Here is a 20,181-nt window from a genome sequence, read left to right as displayed (position 1 = left end):
AATATTTACCAAGAGGTCCATTGACGGATTTTTTTAGTAGATTCCTTATTGGATTTCGTGTTTTTTTAATGACGACCTTTATCCATGTTTAGTGTGTTTGCCGTTTATCTTGAGAATGATGATAGATATATGGACCCCGCTATGCTTGCTTAGTAATTTTTAAAAAAAAAATTTAATTTAAGCGTTTTTGATCAAATGATATTTTGATTCTCAACTTGAAATTTATCCCCATTCCAGACCCTTGTATTTATGGCTACCTATTCACTTCTGCTGAAATAAATACGGTGATATTTCTGAGTGTCTTCTCGTAATTTTTTAAATAACTTTATTAATGTATATGTATACATACATTTTTTAATGAATTGTACATAAAGACTTGAGATCAAAATCTAAAAAAACAAAAGGCTCCTTTGTGCCTTAAATCATGGTTTATATTGAATTTATGCAAAACATTTTGTGTTTACAAAACTTTGAATTTTTCGAAAAACTAAGGATTTTCTTACCCCAAGAGTAGATTACATTAGCCGTATTTGGCACAACTTTTTGGAATTTTGGGTCCTCAATGCTCTTCAACTTTGTATTTGTTTTGATTTTTAACTATTTTGATCTGAGCGTCACTGATGAGTCTTATGTAGACGAAACGCGCGTCTGGCGTATAAAATTATAATCCTGGTGCATTTGATAACTATTTACACCACTGGGTCGATGCCACTGCTGGTGGACGATTCGTCCCCGAGGGTATCACCAGCCTAGTAGTCAACACTTCGGTGTTGACATGAATATCAATTATATGGTCATTTTTGATAAATTTTCTGTTTACAAAACTTTGAATTTTTCGAAAAACTAAGGATTTTCTTACCCCAGGAGTAGATTACCTTAGCCGTATTTGGCACAACTTTTTGGAATTTTGGGTCCTCAATGCTCTTCAACTTTGTATTTGTTTTGATTTTTAACTATTTTGATCTGAGCGTCACTGATGAGTCTTATGTAGACGAAACGCGCGTCTGGCGTATAAAATTATAATCCTGGTACATTTGATAACTATTTACACCACTGGGTCGATGCCACTGCTGGTGGACGATTCGTCCCCGAGGGTATCACCAGCCCAGTAGTCAGCACTTCGGTGTTGACATGAATATCAATTATATGGTCATTTTTGATAAATTTTCTGTTTACAAAACTTTGAATTTTTCGAAATACTAAGGAATTTCTTACCCCAGGAGTAGATTACCTTAGCCGTATTTGGCACAACTTTTTGGAATTTTGGGTCCTCAATTCTCTTCAACTTTGTATTTGTTTTGATTTTTAACTATTTTGATCTGAGCGTCACTGAAGAGTCTTATGTAGATGAAACGCGCGTCTGGCGTATAAAATTATAATCCTGGTACATTTGATAACTATTTACACCACTGGGTCGATGCCACTGCTGGTGGACGATTCGTCCCCGAGGGTATCACCAGCCCAGTAGTCAGCACGTCGGTGTTGAAATGAATATCAATTATATGGTCATTTTTGATAAATTTTCTGTTTACAAAACTTTGAATTTTTCGAAAAACTAAGGATTTTCTTACTCCAGGAGTAGATTACCTTAGCCGTATTTGGCACAACTTTTTGGAATTTTGGGTCCTCAATGCTCTTCAACTTTGTATTTGTTTTGATTTTTAACTATTTTGATCTGAGCGTCACTGATGAGTCTTATGTAGACGAAACGCGCGTCTTGCGTATAAAATTATAATCCTGGTACATTTGATAACTATTTACACTACTTGGTCGATGCCACTGCTGGTGGACGATTCGTCCCCGAGGGTATCACCAGCCCAGTAGTCAGCACTTCGGTGTTGACATGAATATCAATGATATGGTAATTTTTGATAAATTTTCTGTTTACAAAACTTTGAATTTTTCGAAAAACTAAGGATTTTCTTACCCCAGGAGTAGATTACCTTAGCCGTATTTGGCACAACTTTTTTGGAATTTTGGGTCCTCAATGCTCTTCAACTTTGTATTTGTTTTGATTTTTAACTATTTTGATCTGAACGTCACTGATGAGTCTTATGTAAACGAAACGCGCGTCTGGCGTATAAAATTATAATCCTGGTACATTTGATAACTATTTACACCACTGGGTCGATGCCACTGCTGGTGGACGATTCGTCCCCGAGGGTATCACCAGCCCAGTAGTCAGCACTTCGGTGTTGACATGAATATCAATTATATGGTAATTTTTGATAAATTTTCTGTTTACAAAACTTTGAATTTTTCGAAAAACTAAGGATTTTCTTACCCCAGGAGTAGATTACCTTAGCCGTATTTGGCACAACTTTTTTGGAATTTTGGGTCCTCAATGCTCTTCAACTTTGTATTTGTTTTGATTTTTAACTATTTTGATCTGAACGTCACTGATGAGTCTTATGTAAACGAAACGCGCGTCTGGCGTATAAAATTATAATCCTGGTACATTTGATAACTATTTACACCACTGGGTCGATGCCACTGCTGGTGGACGAATTCGTCCCCGAGGGTATTTTATTTACGTGAAAGGCGAAATGATGTGGTTCTTTTTTTGTGTAAACAAGTTAAGCCGATAAAATAAAACACAACTTAGTTAAAATACTTACAGCTTTTCAATGAATCAGGCCAAAAATCACCCAGGTTCAGCTTCTTTATTCGTTTGATTGCGGATTGTAATATGGTACAAGATTGTACCATATTACAAAACGATCTAAACTGCCTAGCCAATTGGGAAAAAACTTGGGGTATGCAATTCCATCCTGAAAAATGCAACTCCCTCACTGTAACAAGATCACAGTCACCATTCAAACATGATTATGTATTAAAAGGCCACATCTTAGAATCCGTCAGCACTGCAAAATATCTTGGTATCACCCTTTCTCACAACATGTCTTGGGATACACACATAAATAATATTACTTCAAAAGCAAATAAGATCTTAGGCTTTCTAAAAAGAAACTTGAAAATAAACCAGGAAGAAACTAAAAGTTTGGCATACAAATCCATGGTACGGTCTAATTTAGAATACTGCTCTTCAGTTTGGTCACCTCACACCCAAAAACAAAAAAACAACATTGAAAAAGTACAAAGAAGGGCAGCACGCTATGTCACCAACAGATACCACAACACCAGTAGTGTTACTTCCATGATTGACCATCTTCAATGGAAGTCACTTGAAACTCGCAGAAACATCAATCGAGTCACTATGCTTTACAAAATCTCTCACCATCTCATTGCAGTAGACCCAAACCTTTACCTTTTACCACAGCCAGTCAAAAACACCAGATTCACTAATCCATTACAATACCAGACATTTAGCACAAGAACAGACTATTTCAAGTACAGCTTTTTTCCATTCACTGTTGTACTGTGGAACTCACTCCCACAAAACATCATCAGCGTTAACTCCCTGGATCAGTTTAAAATACTGATCCAGAGTCAGTATATTTAGATATCTAACCTGTTTGTAAATAATGTAAATGCGTTAATTTTTGTTTTGTTTTTGCACAAAATTATTTTTGAATTATTGCACAAAATTAGTTATTATATTTTATTAAGTGTCTGTTCGCGATGCGCCGACGTATAGTCATCAATGTGCTGATGGATCGTCGTATGATGTAGATGTAGATGTAGATGTATCACCAGCCCAGTAGTCAGCACGTCGGTGTTGAAATGAATATCAATTATATGGTCATTTTTGATAAATTTTCTGTTTACAAAACTTTGAATTTTTCGAAAAACTAAGGATTTTCTTACCCCAGGAGTAGATTACCTTAGCCGTATTTGGCAAAACTTTTTTGGAATTTTGGGTCCTCAATGCTCTTCAACTTTGTATTTGTTTTGATTTTTAACTATTTTGATCTGAGCGTCACTGATGAGTCTTATGTAGACGAAACGCGCGACTGGCTTATAAAATTATAATCCTGGTACATTTGATAACTATTTGAATACACTAACATCCTAGAATACTCCAAGCTCGAACTATAACAAATACTGATAAATCATTTTGAATTCGTTGTGTTGCTACATCTCTATGCTACCAGACCACTTTGTACCGAAATTGTTGTACACGTTTAAAAAGCCCTAAACAACATCGTTGTTGTGTGTAAATCACTTTACAGACTATGTGGAACGCATCTATCCCATCGAATTGGAGATAAAGGATACTACAGATACAGTTAAGTCGGCTTCATATCTTGACTTACATCTAGAAATTGACAATGAGGGTAGATTGAAAACAAAACTTCACGACAAAAGAGGTGATTTCAGCTTTCCTATTGTGAACTTTCCATTTCTAAGTAGCAACATTCCAGCAGCACCTGCATACGGGGTATATATCTCCCAATTGATACGATATTCCCGTGCTTGCATTTCCTATCATAATTTTCTTGATAGAGGGTTACTGCTCACAAGGAAGCTATATTAAACCAAGAGTTCCAAATGGTGAAGTAGAAATCATCCCTTCGTAAATTTTACGGACGCCATCACGAGTTGGTTGACCCGTTATGGAATAACCGTTTCACAAATGATATCGGATATGTTCCTTACGTCGTAACTACAATCCCCTTCCCTTTCATGAATGTGACCTACCGAATTAGACTATTTGCCGGATTTGTAATCACATAAGCAACACCACGGGTGCGACATGTGGAGCAGGATCTGCTTACCCTTCAGGAGCACCTGAGCTCACCCCTAGTTTTTGGTGGGGTTCGTGTTGTTTATTCTTTAGTTTTCTATGTTGTGTCATGTGTACTATTGTTTTTCTGTTTGTCTTTTTTTCATTTTTATCCATGGCGTTGTCGGTTTGTTTTAGATTTATGAGTTTGGCTGTCCCTTTGGTATCTTTCGTCCCTCTTCTTTTACAATAAACAGCTGCGCCATGAGTGCATGATACGCCCGTCGTCTTGTGCAATAATCATAAATAGTTTCTGAGAAAGTTTTAAGCAATAACCATATATTGTTTTTGAGATACGGAGGGACATATGAAAAAAAAACCCAACTAAATATCACTAAAAAAAATTTTGAATCAAAACCAAAAAGTATACAGATCTTTAGATTGAAGATTGAAGATTAATATAACAAAGAAGCGTGTAAAGTTTTAAGCAATAATCATAAATAGTTTTTGTCGAGCCTGCAAATTTTGTTGCATAAAGCTTGACAAAGGGATAGTGATCCGGCGGCTACGGCGGGGGCGACGGTGTTAGCTAACTTTTTAAAAGCTTTATATTTTAGAAGGTGGAAGACCTGGATGCTTCATACTTTGTATATAGATGTCTCATGTTACGAAGTTTCGGTATTGTTATCTGTGTTACTTTCCAAAAATAAAGAATTTATTATTATTATACTGGGTATGGTTCCAGGACGAGATACTTCTTTTAGCCTATTTTTCTCCGACCGGATGTTGATATTTCAACGTTGTGAGACCGAAAATGTCTGTACAGTCGTTTGTTAGCAAAAGAAAGAAGCATTTCATTGGTTTATCAGCACCGTTGGGATATGTTCCTGGTTTAGGAAGAGGGTAGGTCAATGATGTATACCAAGCTGGCCTAAGACATTCATGAATTTGTCCCAATTTGTATTTTCTTTGATGAGGTTCTTGTAAAATTATGACCAACACTGCATGGGAACTGGTCCGAGATTACTCTGACGTGCGACGGCTGTTTTGCCAGACAAGCTGGGGCCGTGGGACGTCAGAGCTCGTCCCATATCAAAAAGTGGATATTTGCCCACCCAAAATAGATGCGCTGCCTCCTCGCTTCTGGAGCTGACTGGGGGCCTCAGAATTTTATAAAGCACTGGCTACGGTTACATGGAAATGTAACAATAATAAAAATATTATTGTTACATTGGAGACTAATTGCCGGAATGCAAAGTTGGGCGAGGAACCGACTAATTACGAATGTAACAATAAATACTGAGGCTACGGTAACATTACGTTATTGTTACATGAAAAACAGCAATTTACGCTAATTTTATTAAACTTATATCTTCTATAGTTGTATTGCTTAATTCTTTCATATGTACTTAACAATAATTGTAATACTGATAAATAATAAATATTATTATTCAACAAATAGTGTGTAACTTGAATAGTTTTACGTATTAATGGTTTTGATGTTCTTAAAGATACTATACTCAAGATTATGAGTGTCAAAGGCGAAAAAATATAGTTCAATGGTGTCACTTTTTAAAAGTGTTAAACTGAACATCTCTTATTACTGTCATTATACTTTGAACCAATTTTGATTGGGGTGGAAAAATTAAAACTTGGGATGCGTTTTAAATGAAACTGAAACAATATCAAGACATAAATTTCATACAGCAACAACTTGACGCAACTTGATACATCAAAAGCAAAGTTTGTTAACTGTAACTTAAATACTAAGAACTTCTTTATTCGTGGAGGACGCAATTTCGTTCATCAAAAATGTGTCGGACTTTAAAAACCATTTACTGGATTTGTACGTAGAAATTGTCATTGTGAATAAAAAATTAAGATAAATAAATTGTATGTAATAATGTATGTATTGTAAATATAAAATAAATGTCTTCAACTTTTAATATTTAGTACATATTACTTGTCCCATCGTACATTGCTGTTTGTAATAATAACGCAATGTAACCGTAGCCTCAGTAATTATTGTTACATTCGCAAGTACACAGGTCTTTACCCAACTATGCATTCCGGCATTTAGTCTGCAATGTAACAATAATATTTTTATTATTGTTACATTTCCATGTAACCGTAGCCAGTGCCTTTTATAAATCCGTCATTTTTTCTTGTATATTTGATTTCGTGGTTTTGCAAATTTCTGCATATAAAGCCTACAGAAATTTTGTGATTTGTGGAACATTTGAATTCGTGGTTCACCTGTACCCACAAAAATTGGTATCCAACAATAATAATGAATCCACAGTATACATGGTATGGTATTCACATGGTATATAAAAAACGAGAAACACATATAAATTACATGAACAAACGACAACTACTGTACATCAGATTCCTGACTTAGGACAGGTGCAAACATTTGCAGCAGGATTAAATGTTTTAATGGTACCAAACCTTCTCCCTTTTTCAGAAACAATAGCATAACATCACAACATAGAAAACACACGATGAAATACATAAATAATGACACCTTATGATGGCTTATTTTCATGATACATGTATTTGGAAATATGGGCCTTTTGAGTCTAGAATCTGTGCCAAATGCTAGTATGAGAAACTGCATTTTTCTATTTCAGAGCCACTGGTTTCACAACAAGATCTGATATTGGTCCAGCTAGAGATGCAGATGATATATCGTAAGTGTTTACATTTCTCTCACTCCTTCCTAGTCAAATAAATCATAGTCTATTAGATGATTTGATTAGTATGCATATGGCGCAAAACAAGGGAGAGGGGGTCTCATGTGGAGCAGGATCTAAAGGTTAATGCAGGAAATATACTTTGCAAATGAAAGAAAATGTACATGCACTGTAGACAGTGTTTTAAAGAAGATATATAGGGTTTGGAATTTGAATGGATAAGAGTTAAATATAGAAATATTTGTTCATTAATGAGTTATACACTACATACATACAAGGGGTACAATCAAAATCACGTGATGGATATACACACACCGAAGTTACAGTCGAACTCGCCGCTTGAAAGGTTAGTAGTTGCATTTTCTTGTTTATATCAATTAAATTTTGATTAATAAGTTGGCACACCGAATGTTGGATAGTATGTAGTTTTGAAATACACAATTGTTTTCGCTAGAAAGCATGCAGTTATCATGGTTATTGCAAACACTTCAACACAGTTATCTGGTGAAATTTTGGAACTGTGTCGAAGTGTTAGCATTAACTGCACGCTTTCCAGCAAGGATAATTGTATACTTAAAACTAGATAGTATCCAACATTTGGTGCACTACCTTATTCATTAAATTTTATTGATATAAACAAGTAAATACAACTACTTTCCTTTCAAGTGGTCTGCTCAACTGTTACTTCCGATGTGTTTATATCCATCACGTGATTTTGATTGTACCCCTTGTATATATCTCATTCAAAGATTTTTGAGAAAGAAAATACTTGTACGCCTCCACTATGTGGCAGTAAATGTGTGTGGCAAACTATGTTAGTTCAATGAATTGGGAAATGGATACATAAATGTAAGGACAGTCCTAGAATACAAGTGATTATGCTCTATTTGTATCTATGTTTATTGTAATTTTGTTTCCATAGTGATGACAGACATGCTCACAATAAGAAGCAGAAAACGGATGAGGAGGAAGAGGAAGATTTAAACGATGCTAACTACGATGAGGTAAGAAAAACAAATGTCATTTCAGAATGTCTATTGCCATTTCACTTAAACTATGCTAACTATGATGAGGTAAGAAAACAAATGTCATTTCAGAATGTCTATTGCCATTTCACTTAAACGATGCTAACTACGATGAGGTAAAAAAACAAATGTCATTTCAGAATGTCTATTGCCATTTCACTTAAACTATGCTAACTATGATGAGGTAAAAAAACAAATGTCATTTCAGAATGTCTATTGCCATTTCACTTAAACGATGCTAACTATGATGAGGTAAAAAATACAAATGTCATTTCAGAATGTCTATTGTCATTTCACAACGATGCTAACTACGATGAGGTAAAAAAAAAAAATGTCATTTCAGAATGTCTATTGTCATTTCACTTAAAAGATTCAAAGTTTGTAACTATCAAACATCGATCATATATACCAGGAAATCCAACTGATTTGGTACCATACAAATGATGATGAATTAACACCTGTAAAACTTGCTAAAATAGCATACATGTAACAATGGAAAAGGAATGCAAAATGTATTAAGGGGAGATAATCAATCCCAATGACTTCATATAGGTAGTGAACAATAAAAATTTGTTTTATACTGTCAGGTTTGAGGTAACGGTAGGTTGTATACAGTATCAGTTTTGTGCATTGTTGAAGACAACAAGTGTTAGAAATCAGTTTATATATTTGCTATTTGCTTAAATATTTAAAAATGAAACAAATAGAAGAGTTTCTTGTCAAGGCTGTTCAAGAAATACATATTAATATTTTTGCAAATGTTGTCTTGACTATGTTTACACATGTTCTCTCAGGTCATTTCCACACACAGGGCTAAAAATAAGCGTGTGTCTGTGTTCTGGAACTTTTCTTTTATAGAAGAGGACTGTTCAATTTAGAATTACAAAATTCAAGGACCAGTTGTGAAACAATGTTATATGAATAAACAGTAAAATGCCTTGTCTTTTTTAGTTTTCTGGTTACGGAGGAAGTTTATGTGGTAAAGATCCATATGATGAAGATGACAAAGAGGCTGATCAGATTTATGATTCTATCGACAAAAGAATGGATGAAAAAAGGAAAGAAAGGAGGGAACTGAAACTGAGAGAAGATTTAGAAAAATATCGTCAAGAACGTCCCAAAATCCAGCAACAGTTTTCTGATTTAAAGGTAAAGTCAAACCTTTATAGAAAGGTCTTCATATCTTAACCCCAGAAATATATGTAATGTTTACCTGTCATTATATCTATGTGTATTTATTGTGTTTACATGTAATTAAATATATGTGTATTTATTGTGTTTACATGTAATTAAATATATGTGTATTTATTGTGTTTACATGTAATTAAATATATGTGTATTATTTATTGTAGAGAAACTTAGCCGAAGTATCAGAAGACCAATGGTTGAATATCCCAGAGGTGGGTGATGCTAGAAACAGGAAACAAAGACTGGCTCGCAAAGATCAGTATGTAATATATAGTCTGCTTTTGTCAAATGTGTTTGTATGGGGCTTCAGTGGCCAAGTGATTTGATTAGTCAAATTACTGTATAACTATAAGAATAAGAAGATGTGGTAGGATTGTCAATGATACAACTCTCCACCGGACACAAAATGACATAGATGGTGATGATTGTAGGTCCCTGTACAACCTTCCACAAGGAGCATAACCTATACTAAGCCCAGGAATGATAAACAATTCAAACAAAAAAATAACTGCCTGATTTATGTACAATGCAATGAATAAAAAACAAATATGATATACAACAACAAATGACAACCACTGAACTACAGTCTCCTGACTTTGGACAGTTAATACAGAATGTGTTGGGTTTAAACATGTAAGGGGGATCCAGACCCTCCCCTAACCTGTGACAGTGGTGTTACCGTGTAAAAGCATAAACTACTAAAACTAGCTGAAAAGGGCTTAACTCTTCAGATAGATACAAAGCAGAAAAGCTAATAACAAGAACACAGACCAGACATGGCAGGATATTTACACATCTCCACACCCACAGATCTGAGAGTACTCACAGTCGCTGACAGCTAGTTCAAAGCCAATACTGTGGATTCATTTATTTTCGTGGGTATCAATTTTCGTGGATTGCTTTAAACTTGCATATTGGTGGACATTTGATTTCGTGATTTTGTCAATCTCTGTATGCAAAGCTTATTGAAAATATGTTATTCGGTGAACATTTGAATTCGTGGTTCATCGGTACCCACGAAATCCACGAAAATTGGTATTCGACGAATAATAATGAATCCACAGTATATGTTTTGAATTCATATATTGTACCCCATCTTTTCTCTGACAAAGTTAAAAATAACAAACAAGAAATGGAGATTGGCATGCAAAAAACTCAATAAATATGTTAGTAATAGGAGTGTGTGTGAACTCTGCTGACTAATTATACAGTTATTTATTACTTATGATTTAAATACATGAAATACAAGGCACAAAAAGAAAATAAATCAACAATTTCGAAATTTATAAACTTTTTGTGTATCAATGAAATAAGTACAACATTGCAATTATATTGAAATTCTCCCATATTTATTTTTCCAGATTTACCCCACTACCAGACAGTGTATTAGCAGGGGCTGTTGCCAGAACAGGAAATGCTACATCAATATCAGATCGGGACCAGGTAACATCTTGAATTGTTAAAACCTTGTCAGAGAGACTAAAAATTATCTGAAAATATTGTTTTTGAATTGGCTGCCAATCTGTCCATACATATAAGCTAATTTGTCAGTCATTTTTTTTCAGTTGGTTACACAATTACAGTTGACTGGTAAATGTGGTCATATAACGAGATGAAGATCCATATTAATTTTTAGGTTACCATGCAGGGGTTGAATTTAATCTTTTTTGTTTACTGGCCAGCTGGACCAGTGGACTGAAAACTCTACTGGTCCGGCTCCAAATCTACTGGTGCTGCAAAAATGACATTCATTTGACAAACACTAATATAAATGACATTCTGTTTAATTTTATTTTGATGCTTTCGTTTACATAAGTTAGACAGGAACAAAGGGATAGATATAGGAAGATGTGGTGTGAGTGCCAATGAGACAACTCTCCATCCAAATAACAATTTAAAAATTAAACCATTATAGGTTAAAGTACGGCCTTCAACACGGAGCCTTGGCTCACACCGAACAACAAGCTATAAAGGGCCCCAAAATTACTAGTGTAAAACACTTCAAACGGGAAAATCAACGGTCTAATCTATATAAACAAAAATAGTCTTGATTCTGATTATGATAAAGTCTTTGATAATCTCAATGATTTTCTTTATCAAAATCAGGATCAAGGACAAAAAAAATATCAACATTGTCTTCCACGTCATTGCAATCCTCACGATGACCATAGGGTGCCTGACTGGGTTGTCTGGAGCGCTGTCCAGAAATATTCCACATTTCAACCTGATCAAATGAAGTTATATCTTCATAAAAGATCTGATAAAACAGTTGGAGGCAATTTTGATCGCAAATCATTCTTTATTTTTTTGTCCGGCAGTTTAACTCCTTCCAAAAATTTCCACATTTTATATTGTGGTGAAAGACGCTCACCCGAGATATTAACTAACTTGATCAATTGTAATACCCCCCAGTACCGTGTAATTGATTTCACAGGTAAATTGTTTTGTAAACAAACGGAGATTGCGATGCAATCAGTCATTTTTATCGACAAATTTCTACTGGTCAGAAGCACATTCAACTGGCCCCGGACCAGCGCTAATTTCGACCCATGTCAATTTTTCAAGGTCATAGTTTCAAGAAAAAAGATTTTAACTTGTGCAGGAAAGGGGTTTCTGGATCCTTAATCAAAATGGGCTCACATATAATGAAAAGAAAATTGCTATTGGTTTTGATGTAACTATATATATCAGAGTTCAAGGTCATAGTTGCAAAAAAGTGGATTGTTATAAGACCATATTTTTGTCTAAATTCATAACAGAAAAGAATCTTCCTGTATAGCCAGCACAAAAAAATATGACAGCAGGTCACTAAAAAGCTTATCTCCTTGTAAGGGGGCACCATATTTGTTCTCTCACTTCCATCATTTAACATGTTAAAATATCATTTAATATTTTGGGGGTTATACCCCCATTATATGCATGATCCCTTATAGTAAATATTTCTTTTCATAACCTTTTACAGAAATATGGCGGAATCAACACACCGTTTGGAGCAATTACCCCTCTAGGTACCTCAACACCAGGAGATATTGATATGAAGAAGATTGGTGAAGCTAGGAATACATTGATGGATATTAAACTTACACAGGTAATTAAACTTACACAGGTAATATCAGTTGAAGACATTTACTTTGGAGATCATTATATATATTTTACTTATAGAATAACTAACCATAGAATTCAAATAGAGAAATCTACTCAATGTGTGACCGAACAACACATTAATTCACGAATTTGCATAGTGCATATGTTAATTATCATGGCTGTTCGGTCACAAGTTGAATATTTTTCGATATTTAAATTCTTTGATTAGTTATTGTTATTATTACATTGATAAATGGCTTTTTTATGAAGTTAAAGTAGAAAATTGAAGAAACTTTATCTTTTTCTACTCATTGACAATTTGTTTTTATCCGATGTTATTGATGTTTTGACAATGTCTATTGTTGTATGACGTCAGAGGAGTAAAATGACCACATGTGAAATTATCGGTTTTTATTTCATTGGAAAATCAATTTAATTCATTGCAACCAATGTAATAAATTGCAAGAATGATATGTGGACAAACAGTATTGTTTTTCAAGCTAACACCATATTTTCTTTTACTTACAGTATAGTTAGACTACAAAATGAATTTTATTTCTAGGTATCCGACTCTGTGAGTGGTCAGACAGTTGTTGACCCCAAAGGTTACCTCACAGATCTACAGTCTATGTTACCCTCACATGGAGGTGATATTAAGTAAGTTATTTATGTTATATGTATAAATAAGCTGTGATATTAGTGCCAATGAGAAAACTCTTGTATCTTCTGAAAGGTTCAGGCTATATTGCTTCCTTGTCAATCTGTCTGTTTGTCTAGAAAAAAAAATCTATCACATATTTCTCAGGTACTTATGAAAAGAATGACTTTATATATGGTCACACCTACTTTCTGTTGGCTGATACTTTCATTTTTCAATAGGTTGAATTAAACTAAACTTTCTTTTTATACTTTCCTATAAAAGCATTGCACAGAATGACTTTATATGTAGTCAGCAGCTTTGCAATGATAAGTTTTTACAATCTTTTAAATACATACTTCTTGTTTTCTTATTCTTAAATTATGAGTTGGTTAGCACAGCAACCAGTAAAACTTTTTGTTTGTACTCGCTAGAAAACAGAAGTAAAGCTCGGAAAGTTACATTTTTCTTCAAATTGTAAAAGCTTGTACAAATAAATTTTATATATTCCCATGCGCGTAGCTACGTTTACATCAAAACGCCCGGGCGTACACTTGAATTTTGAAAATAAAACAAATAATCGACATAGAATAAGAAAAACTGGTCAAAAGCACACCAGCCTTGTGCTTCTTTTTTCAATGAATTGTAATTTTGAATAAAAAGGGACTAAATTTACTCAAATAGATCATTTAATATATTTGTTCGAATCTTTTGTAAAAGTCTGAATCTACTATGAATTCTACGTACTTTTCTTGTATTTTTAAAAAGCAATTCACTATCTGCTCAGATTCTATATGCTGTTTGTATTTTTGTCAAGCCTGTGATTTATGTCCCAAAAAAGAGACAAAGCGGTGTCAATATTTAGGTTCCGAATGTGGATAAAGTCTTTTGAATGACTCTCCGTGAAATTTTACGAAAGATGGACAGAAACTGTTTGTGCTCAAAAGAATATTCAGAGCAATATTATTATGCTATTATATCTTTATTTTTTCTGCATTTTCAGGACAAAATGTATTTCTTTCTGCAATTAATAAGTGCATGGTCGCTGTTTTGGCTTACATTTTGTTATTTTCTCAATTACAGTTAACTACTTGTCGAACCTTCAAAGAATTTTATGAAGATGCCGAATGTCTAAAGCTGAAATTTTGAAAGCATTTGTTTTCGTTCATTTTTCTGTTCTTTTCTGATAGACAGATAGCCGGACTCTTCTTTACGCAATTAATTGTTTTACATGCTCAATTTATAAACCTTCATAGATTGTCGTGAACTTGATATTCCAAATCAAGAAAAAAAAAGACAAACGAAAATTTTAGATTATTTTAAAATTCCTTGAAAGGAACGATAAATTGATTCACTTTTAGTGTCAAGAAATCCTAGGTGTTTCAGAATATTTTTTTTTTATATTTCCCCTCTTGGATATTTCAGTTTTCGTGTTCATTAAAAGGTGCTTTTGTCGAGTGTATGCTCACTCACGGCACCCTTTAAACTTATTTAAAAGTGATATTGGTTTGAACGTTCTCTCTACAACCAATGACCATTAGGCTACCTCCCAGGTTAATACGACGAATATAAAGTTAACATATTACAAAATTTAACCAAAACAATTAAACCATTTAGATTCAAAAGCATGTGGCTATCAATGATTTTTTACTAACAGGAATCTTTACGGTATATCTCATTCTCGATAGCTTTCGGGGGCTTTGTCCTATTCGAACACACTACCAGCAGGTGCTTTATCATTGAGCGGTTGGCACCCCTCATGTCCCTCGCCAAGGGTCGGGCGTACACGTTAAAATAACTCAGCTACGCCACTGATTCCTGCAATTAACGAATATTTTATATTTATCTGAAAGTGATGTGAAGAAAGCAAGATTACTGTTGAAGTCTGTGAGAGAAACCAATCCTAAACATCCTCCAGCATGGATAGCCTCGGCTAGATTAGAGGAAGTGACAGGGAAGTTACAGACAGCTAGGAACCTGATCATGAAAGGCTGTGAGGAATGTCCTAAGAGTGAAGATGTGTGGCTAGAGGCTGCTAGATTAATGGTAGGCGATATTTAAACATTCCCATGCTAAGGGACGACATCAAAAGTTCAATGTAGGATAAAAAACTTGATTCATATAGTTTTTTCACTGACACCCTTACCCCCCTCTTAACTTAATTTGGGAAAAATTGATTGACCAATAAGGATATATATAAAATCTATGTCAAGTGAACAAATTTTGTAGCAATTTTGACCCCCACACCCAAACTATTTGAATTAAGCTTTTTATCCTTAATTGATTTTTTGATGTCTTCCCTAATAACATGAATAAGCTGAAAAAGGGGATTTATATTAAAGTAAGGGGATGTGATATGATTGATTGTGGATGAGACAACTATCAACAAGAGCAATATAATAGATACAAACATATATAGGTCTCTGTATATAACAATAATCATAATTCATACTGTTATAGTAAGCTAAATAATATTCACTTCTTCCAAATGAACACCCAGTAGGTGGTGAAGTCACCCAGCCTTTTGTGTGTCCAGAGGTCCTGGCCTTCGTGTACATATGAATTGAATTAAAACTCGTGAAACAGAAAGTGTATTTTACAAATCTTCCCTTGAAATAAGAATGTAGAGATATGGTGAAGTGGTTTGAATGCCAATGAGAAATCTATCTACCTGAGACCAACTGACGAAGATAAAAACAATTATAGGTCAATGTAAGGCCTTCAACAATGAGCAAAACCTAAACTGTAAAGTCACCTATTAAAGGTCATCACATGGAAAATGTGAAACTATTCAAATAACACAACTTACAATCTAATTTATACAATACAATACAATATACAAAAATCAAATATGACAGACATGAATCATTGACAACTGAATTACAAGCTCCTGACTTGGAACAGTAAAATACAGAGGGGGGGGGGTTTAAGCATGTTTGTGAGCACTTATTTAGCCTCTCTCTCACCTTGGACAGAAGAATATATGAACAAAATGTAAAAAGTAGTTGCAAATGGCTTAACTCAATGAATTGAAATGAAGTACAAATAAACCAAATAACATAAAAACAATAGGGAAAATGTAGTAATGAATAAGTACTAACAGTTACTAAAAGAACATGGGAAATAAATGTGCCAAAAAAGTAGATGTTAGAGAAATAAAAAAAAAATAACAACTGTAAATATTGATGAATCATTAAATTTTAATAGCCAGCTGACCAGGCCAAAGCAGTTATAGCACAAGCGGCCAGACAACTGCCCTCATCTGTCAGAATATGGATCAAAGCTGCAGATTTAGAAACAGAACTGAAGGCAAAGAAAAGAGTCTTTAGAAAGGGTAGGACTACATCATAGTGAAAATTCTTAGTCTGTAAAAAAGGGCATCGAGCTTGGTGCCAATTTTGTTTTTATGCCCCATTTATTATTATGTCCCATATATGGGCATTATATTTTCTGGTCTGTGCGTACGTTTTTCTGTCCCGCTTCAGGTTAAAGTTTTTGGTCCAGGTTATAGTTTTTGGTCAGGTTAATTTTCACAGTCCACTGAACATAGAAAATGATAGTGCCGATGGGGCATTGTTGTACTTGGGACACATTCTTTTTAACTAATAAAGTAATTAATATCTTCTAAAGTTGGTCTAATGCTATCTATGAATGTGGGTATACAGTGAATTCATTATTATTTGTTGGATACCAATTTTCGTGGATTTGGTCGGTACAGGGGAATCACAAATTTTAAAGTTTAATAAATTACTCATTTTCTATATGAATATATGTAGACTCTGGCAAAAACCATGAATTCATGTATCCACGTAGATGCTAATTTCCTAAATCTATGAAAAATGGCACCTTAAAAAAAATAATGATTTCACAGTTGGTCCAGAAAGGTGGAATTTTTTTTTGCATCAATTACATAGTAATTTGTGTACATGGAAGTTTTTAACAAGCTTGTCTATACAGACAAAGTCATTTAATAATCTGTTCCAATCTTTATAGTTAACTTGGTCAGGTAGTGGAAAGAGGTATAATGAATTACAAAACGAATATTTTATGATTTGTGAAATTTGACATAATATTTTTAGCTTTGGAACACATACCAAACTCTGTCAGACTGTGGAAACAAGCTGTGGAACTAGAAAATGAGGAGGATGCTAGAATCATGTTGAGTCGGGCTGTAGAATGTTGTCCTACAAGTGTAGAGGTAAGGCATTGATTCCCCTCACCTACTGTAGTGGGGGTAGGGTAGAACTAGAAAATGAGGAGGATGCTAGAATCATGTTGAGTCGGGCTGTAGAATGTTGTCCAACAAGTGTAGAGGTAACGCATTCATTCCTTCACCTACTGTAGCGGGGTTAGGGTAACGGGGCATTATGTTTTATGTTAGTTTGTCCAATCAAATTAAAGTATTGTTTTTGGTGATTTACCTTGAATTTGAGGTCACATCAACCTGATGATCTTTGACAGAATTTTGAAATCAATTTTATACACTTTTTTATTTAATGTGTTTTATGTGAACTTTTAGAATATATTCCAAATTAGGGATCTGACTGATATTTTGCAGTTCGGTAAACATGGAAATGTATATATCTATGGGTGTGTTGTCCTATGGATACATATTCTTGTTTAACTTTGAAATTTTGGTTAACCTTGCCTGACCTCTAGTCTGACATGTGATACTCTTACCTATTTATAGTTATGGTTAGCCTTAGCCAGACTTGAGACCTATGATAATGCCAGGAAGGTCCTTAACAAAGCCAGAGAGAATATCCCCACCGATCGTCAGATCTGGTTAACCTTGCCTGACCTCTAGTCTGACATGTGATACTCTTACCTATTTATAGTTATGGTTAGCCTTAGCCAGACTTGAGACCTATGATAATGCCAGGAAGGTCCTTAACAAAGCCAGAGAGAATATCCCCACCGATCGTCAGATCTGGATTACAGCTGCTAAACTGGAGGAAGCTAATGGAAACAACCACATGGTAGACAAAATCGTAGACAGAGGTGAGATTTTTTACTCAATTTCACTGTCCATTGAACATGGAAAATGATTGAGTGGGGCATCCGTGTACTATGGACACATTCTTGTTTTACTATGACCAAACCACTTAATCAAATATCCATGAAAAAACAATTTTTACTTAAACCCCCCAAAAAATGAATCCAGGACAGTTGTAAAATTTGTTTTATCTGGACTCCATGATACATTGTGAATATTTGCAGCTTTGAACTCCTTGAGAGCTAATATGGTAGAGGTGAACAGAGACTTGTGGATCAAAGACGCTGAAGACTGTGAGAAGAGTGGAAGTATAGTGACCTGTCAGGCTATCATGTAAGTTTAATATCAGTTACCTCTGCCAGTTTCCAATGTTAATTGTATGTCCTTACCTGTCAAGTTCCTATGTAAGTTCTCAGTTACCTGTTAAGTTACCATGTAAGTATTGAGTTACCAGTCAGACTATCATGTTAGTTCGCAGTTACCTGTTAGGTTACCTTATAAGTTGTCTCAATAACCTGTCAAGTAACAATGTCTGTTTGTCAGTTACCTGACAGGTTACCATGCAAGTTCTTAATTACATATAATATAAAAAAAAAAGAAGATATGGTATTATTGCCAATGAAACAACTCTCAACATGTAATATGTAAGAAGTCATTTACCTCCGACACTTTTTTGTTAGTTGTTTACTTGTAAGACTTTTACACAAGTTGTCAAATACCTGTTGACCTATTATCTTTTGAGTTGTTGATTTTCATGTCATGTTATTTTGCAAGTTTTCACATTCCTGACAAATTGATATGTAAGTGAAGTAACCTCCTTAGTATATATTAATGGTGTCTTTATAAAAATTAGGCATCCAGAATCGTGATCGTCAAGTAATTGGTTTTGTTTGTTTATGATATAATAAGAAGCTGTGATTTATGTATTTATTTACAGACGAGCTGTGATAAGTGTTGGTATAGAAGAAGAAGATAGAAAACATACTTGGTTAGAGGATGCTGAATCTGTAAGTCTGATCTAAAAATAGAAATCTTCTCAAAGGGAGGTAGAAAACATACTTGGTTAAAGATGCTGAATCTGTAAGTCTGATCTAAAAATAGAAATCTTCTCAAAGGGAGAAAGAAACATACCTGGTTAGAGGATGCTGAATCTGTAAGTCTGACCTAAAAATAGAAATCTTCTGTAAGGGAGATAGAAAACATACTTGATTAGAGGATGCTGAATCTGTAAGTCTGATCTAAAAATAGAAATCTTCTGAAAGGGAAAAAAAAAGGTCTACAGCCTCCAATTTTGCAGTTGAGTGTGCTACAGTTATGATGTCTATGTCTAAGTCTTTTCTTTCTGTGGACAGTGTGTCACACATTCAGCTGTGGTGTGGTGTGCCACAGTTATTTATACCTATGTTAACACCACTTTTCTTTCTCTTAATAGTGTGCCACAGTTATTTATGCCGATTTTGATACCACTTTTCTTTCTGTTAACAGTGTGCCACACATTCAGCAGTGGAATGTGCCAGAGCTATCTATGCCTTTGCCTTGGCAGAGTTTCCCAGTAAGAAGAGTATCTGGTTGAGAGCAGCCTACTTTGAAAAGAGTCATGGATCCAGGTTAGATTTTATATTAGATGCTTTAAATTCAGAAATTGTTGTGATTTTTTTCATTATGGCAAAATATGCGACAGGGTTATAATCCCAATAATTTAAACTTACATTTAAAAAAAAAATTACATGAATTTAACAGGCTTTTTCTTAATATCATCAAGATAAATTTGCATTTTAGTCTAAAATGACAAAATAGCAATAATTTCTGAATTTACAGTATCATTAAGTGAAAAAAGTTTTATGAATGAACTTTTTTTTAAGTCCATAAAGAAAATTGTGGTTTATGAATAAAAGACATAGATTATGACTGTTGATTCATTATTATCC

At 34.3% G+C, this 20,181-nt stretch overlaps 1 protein-coding gene across 1 annotated transcript in view; it reads left to right on the top strand.

Annotated features, from left to right (window-relative positions):
• Positions 1 to 5,408: 5,408 nt before the first annotated feature.
• The window catches only part of LOC134691457 (pre-mRNA-processing factor 6-like), a 34,101-nt gene continuing 19,328 nt past the window's right edge, over positions 5,409 to 20,181 (top strand). Inside the window, exons 1-15 of the mRNA XM_063551997.1 lie at positions 5,409 to 5,530; positions 7,261 to 7,320; positions 8,246 to 8,327; positions 9,300 to 9,497; positions 9,701 to 9,795; positions 10,898 to 10,979; positions 12,499 to 12,624; positions 13,183 to 13,277; positions 15,111 to 15,303; positions 16,465 to 16,591; positions 17,337 to 17,455; positions 18,096 to 18,258; positions 18,478 to 18,586; positions 19,191 to 19,260; positions 19,739 to 19,860. Of these exons, the coding sequence (XP_063408067.1) occupies positions 5,442 to 5,530; positions 7,261 to 7,320; positions 8,246 to 8,327; positions 9,300 to 9,497; positions 9,701 to 9,795; positions 10,898 to 10,979; positions 12,499 to 12,624; positions 13,183 to 13,277; positions 15,111 to 15,303; positions 16,465 to 16,591; positions 17,337 to 17,455; positions 18,096 to 18,258; positions 18,478 to 18,586; positions 19,191 to 19,260; positions 19,739 to 19,860 (1,730 nt within the window). The 5' untranslated portion in view covers positions 5,409 to 5,441. The remainder of the gene's footprint in view (positions 5,531 to 7,260; positions 7,321 to 8,245; positions 8,328 to 9,299; positions 9,498 to 9,700; positions 9,796 to 10,897; positions 10,980 to 12,498; positions 12,625 to 13,182; positions 13,278 to 15,110; positions 15,304 to 16,464; positions 16,592 to 17,336; positions 17,456 to 18,095; positions 18,259 to 18,477; positions 18,587 to 19,190; positions 19,261 to 19,738; positions 19,861 to 20,181) is intronic.

The sequence above is a fragment of the Mytilus trossulus genome, chromosome 11 (assembly GCF_036588685.1).
Source record: "Mytilus trossulus isolate FHL-02 chromosome 11, PNRI_Mtr1.1.1.hap1, whole genome shotgun sequence".
NCBI classification, from domain to species: domain Eukaryota; kingdom Metazoa; phylum Mollusca; class Bivalvia; order Mytilida; family Mytilidae; genus Mytilus; species Mytilus trossulus.
The sequence above is the reverse complement of the archived record's forward strand: the minus strand, read 5'-3'. Positions and strand labels throughout refer to the sequence as shown.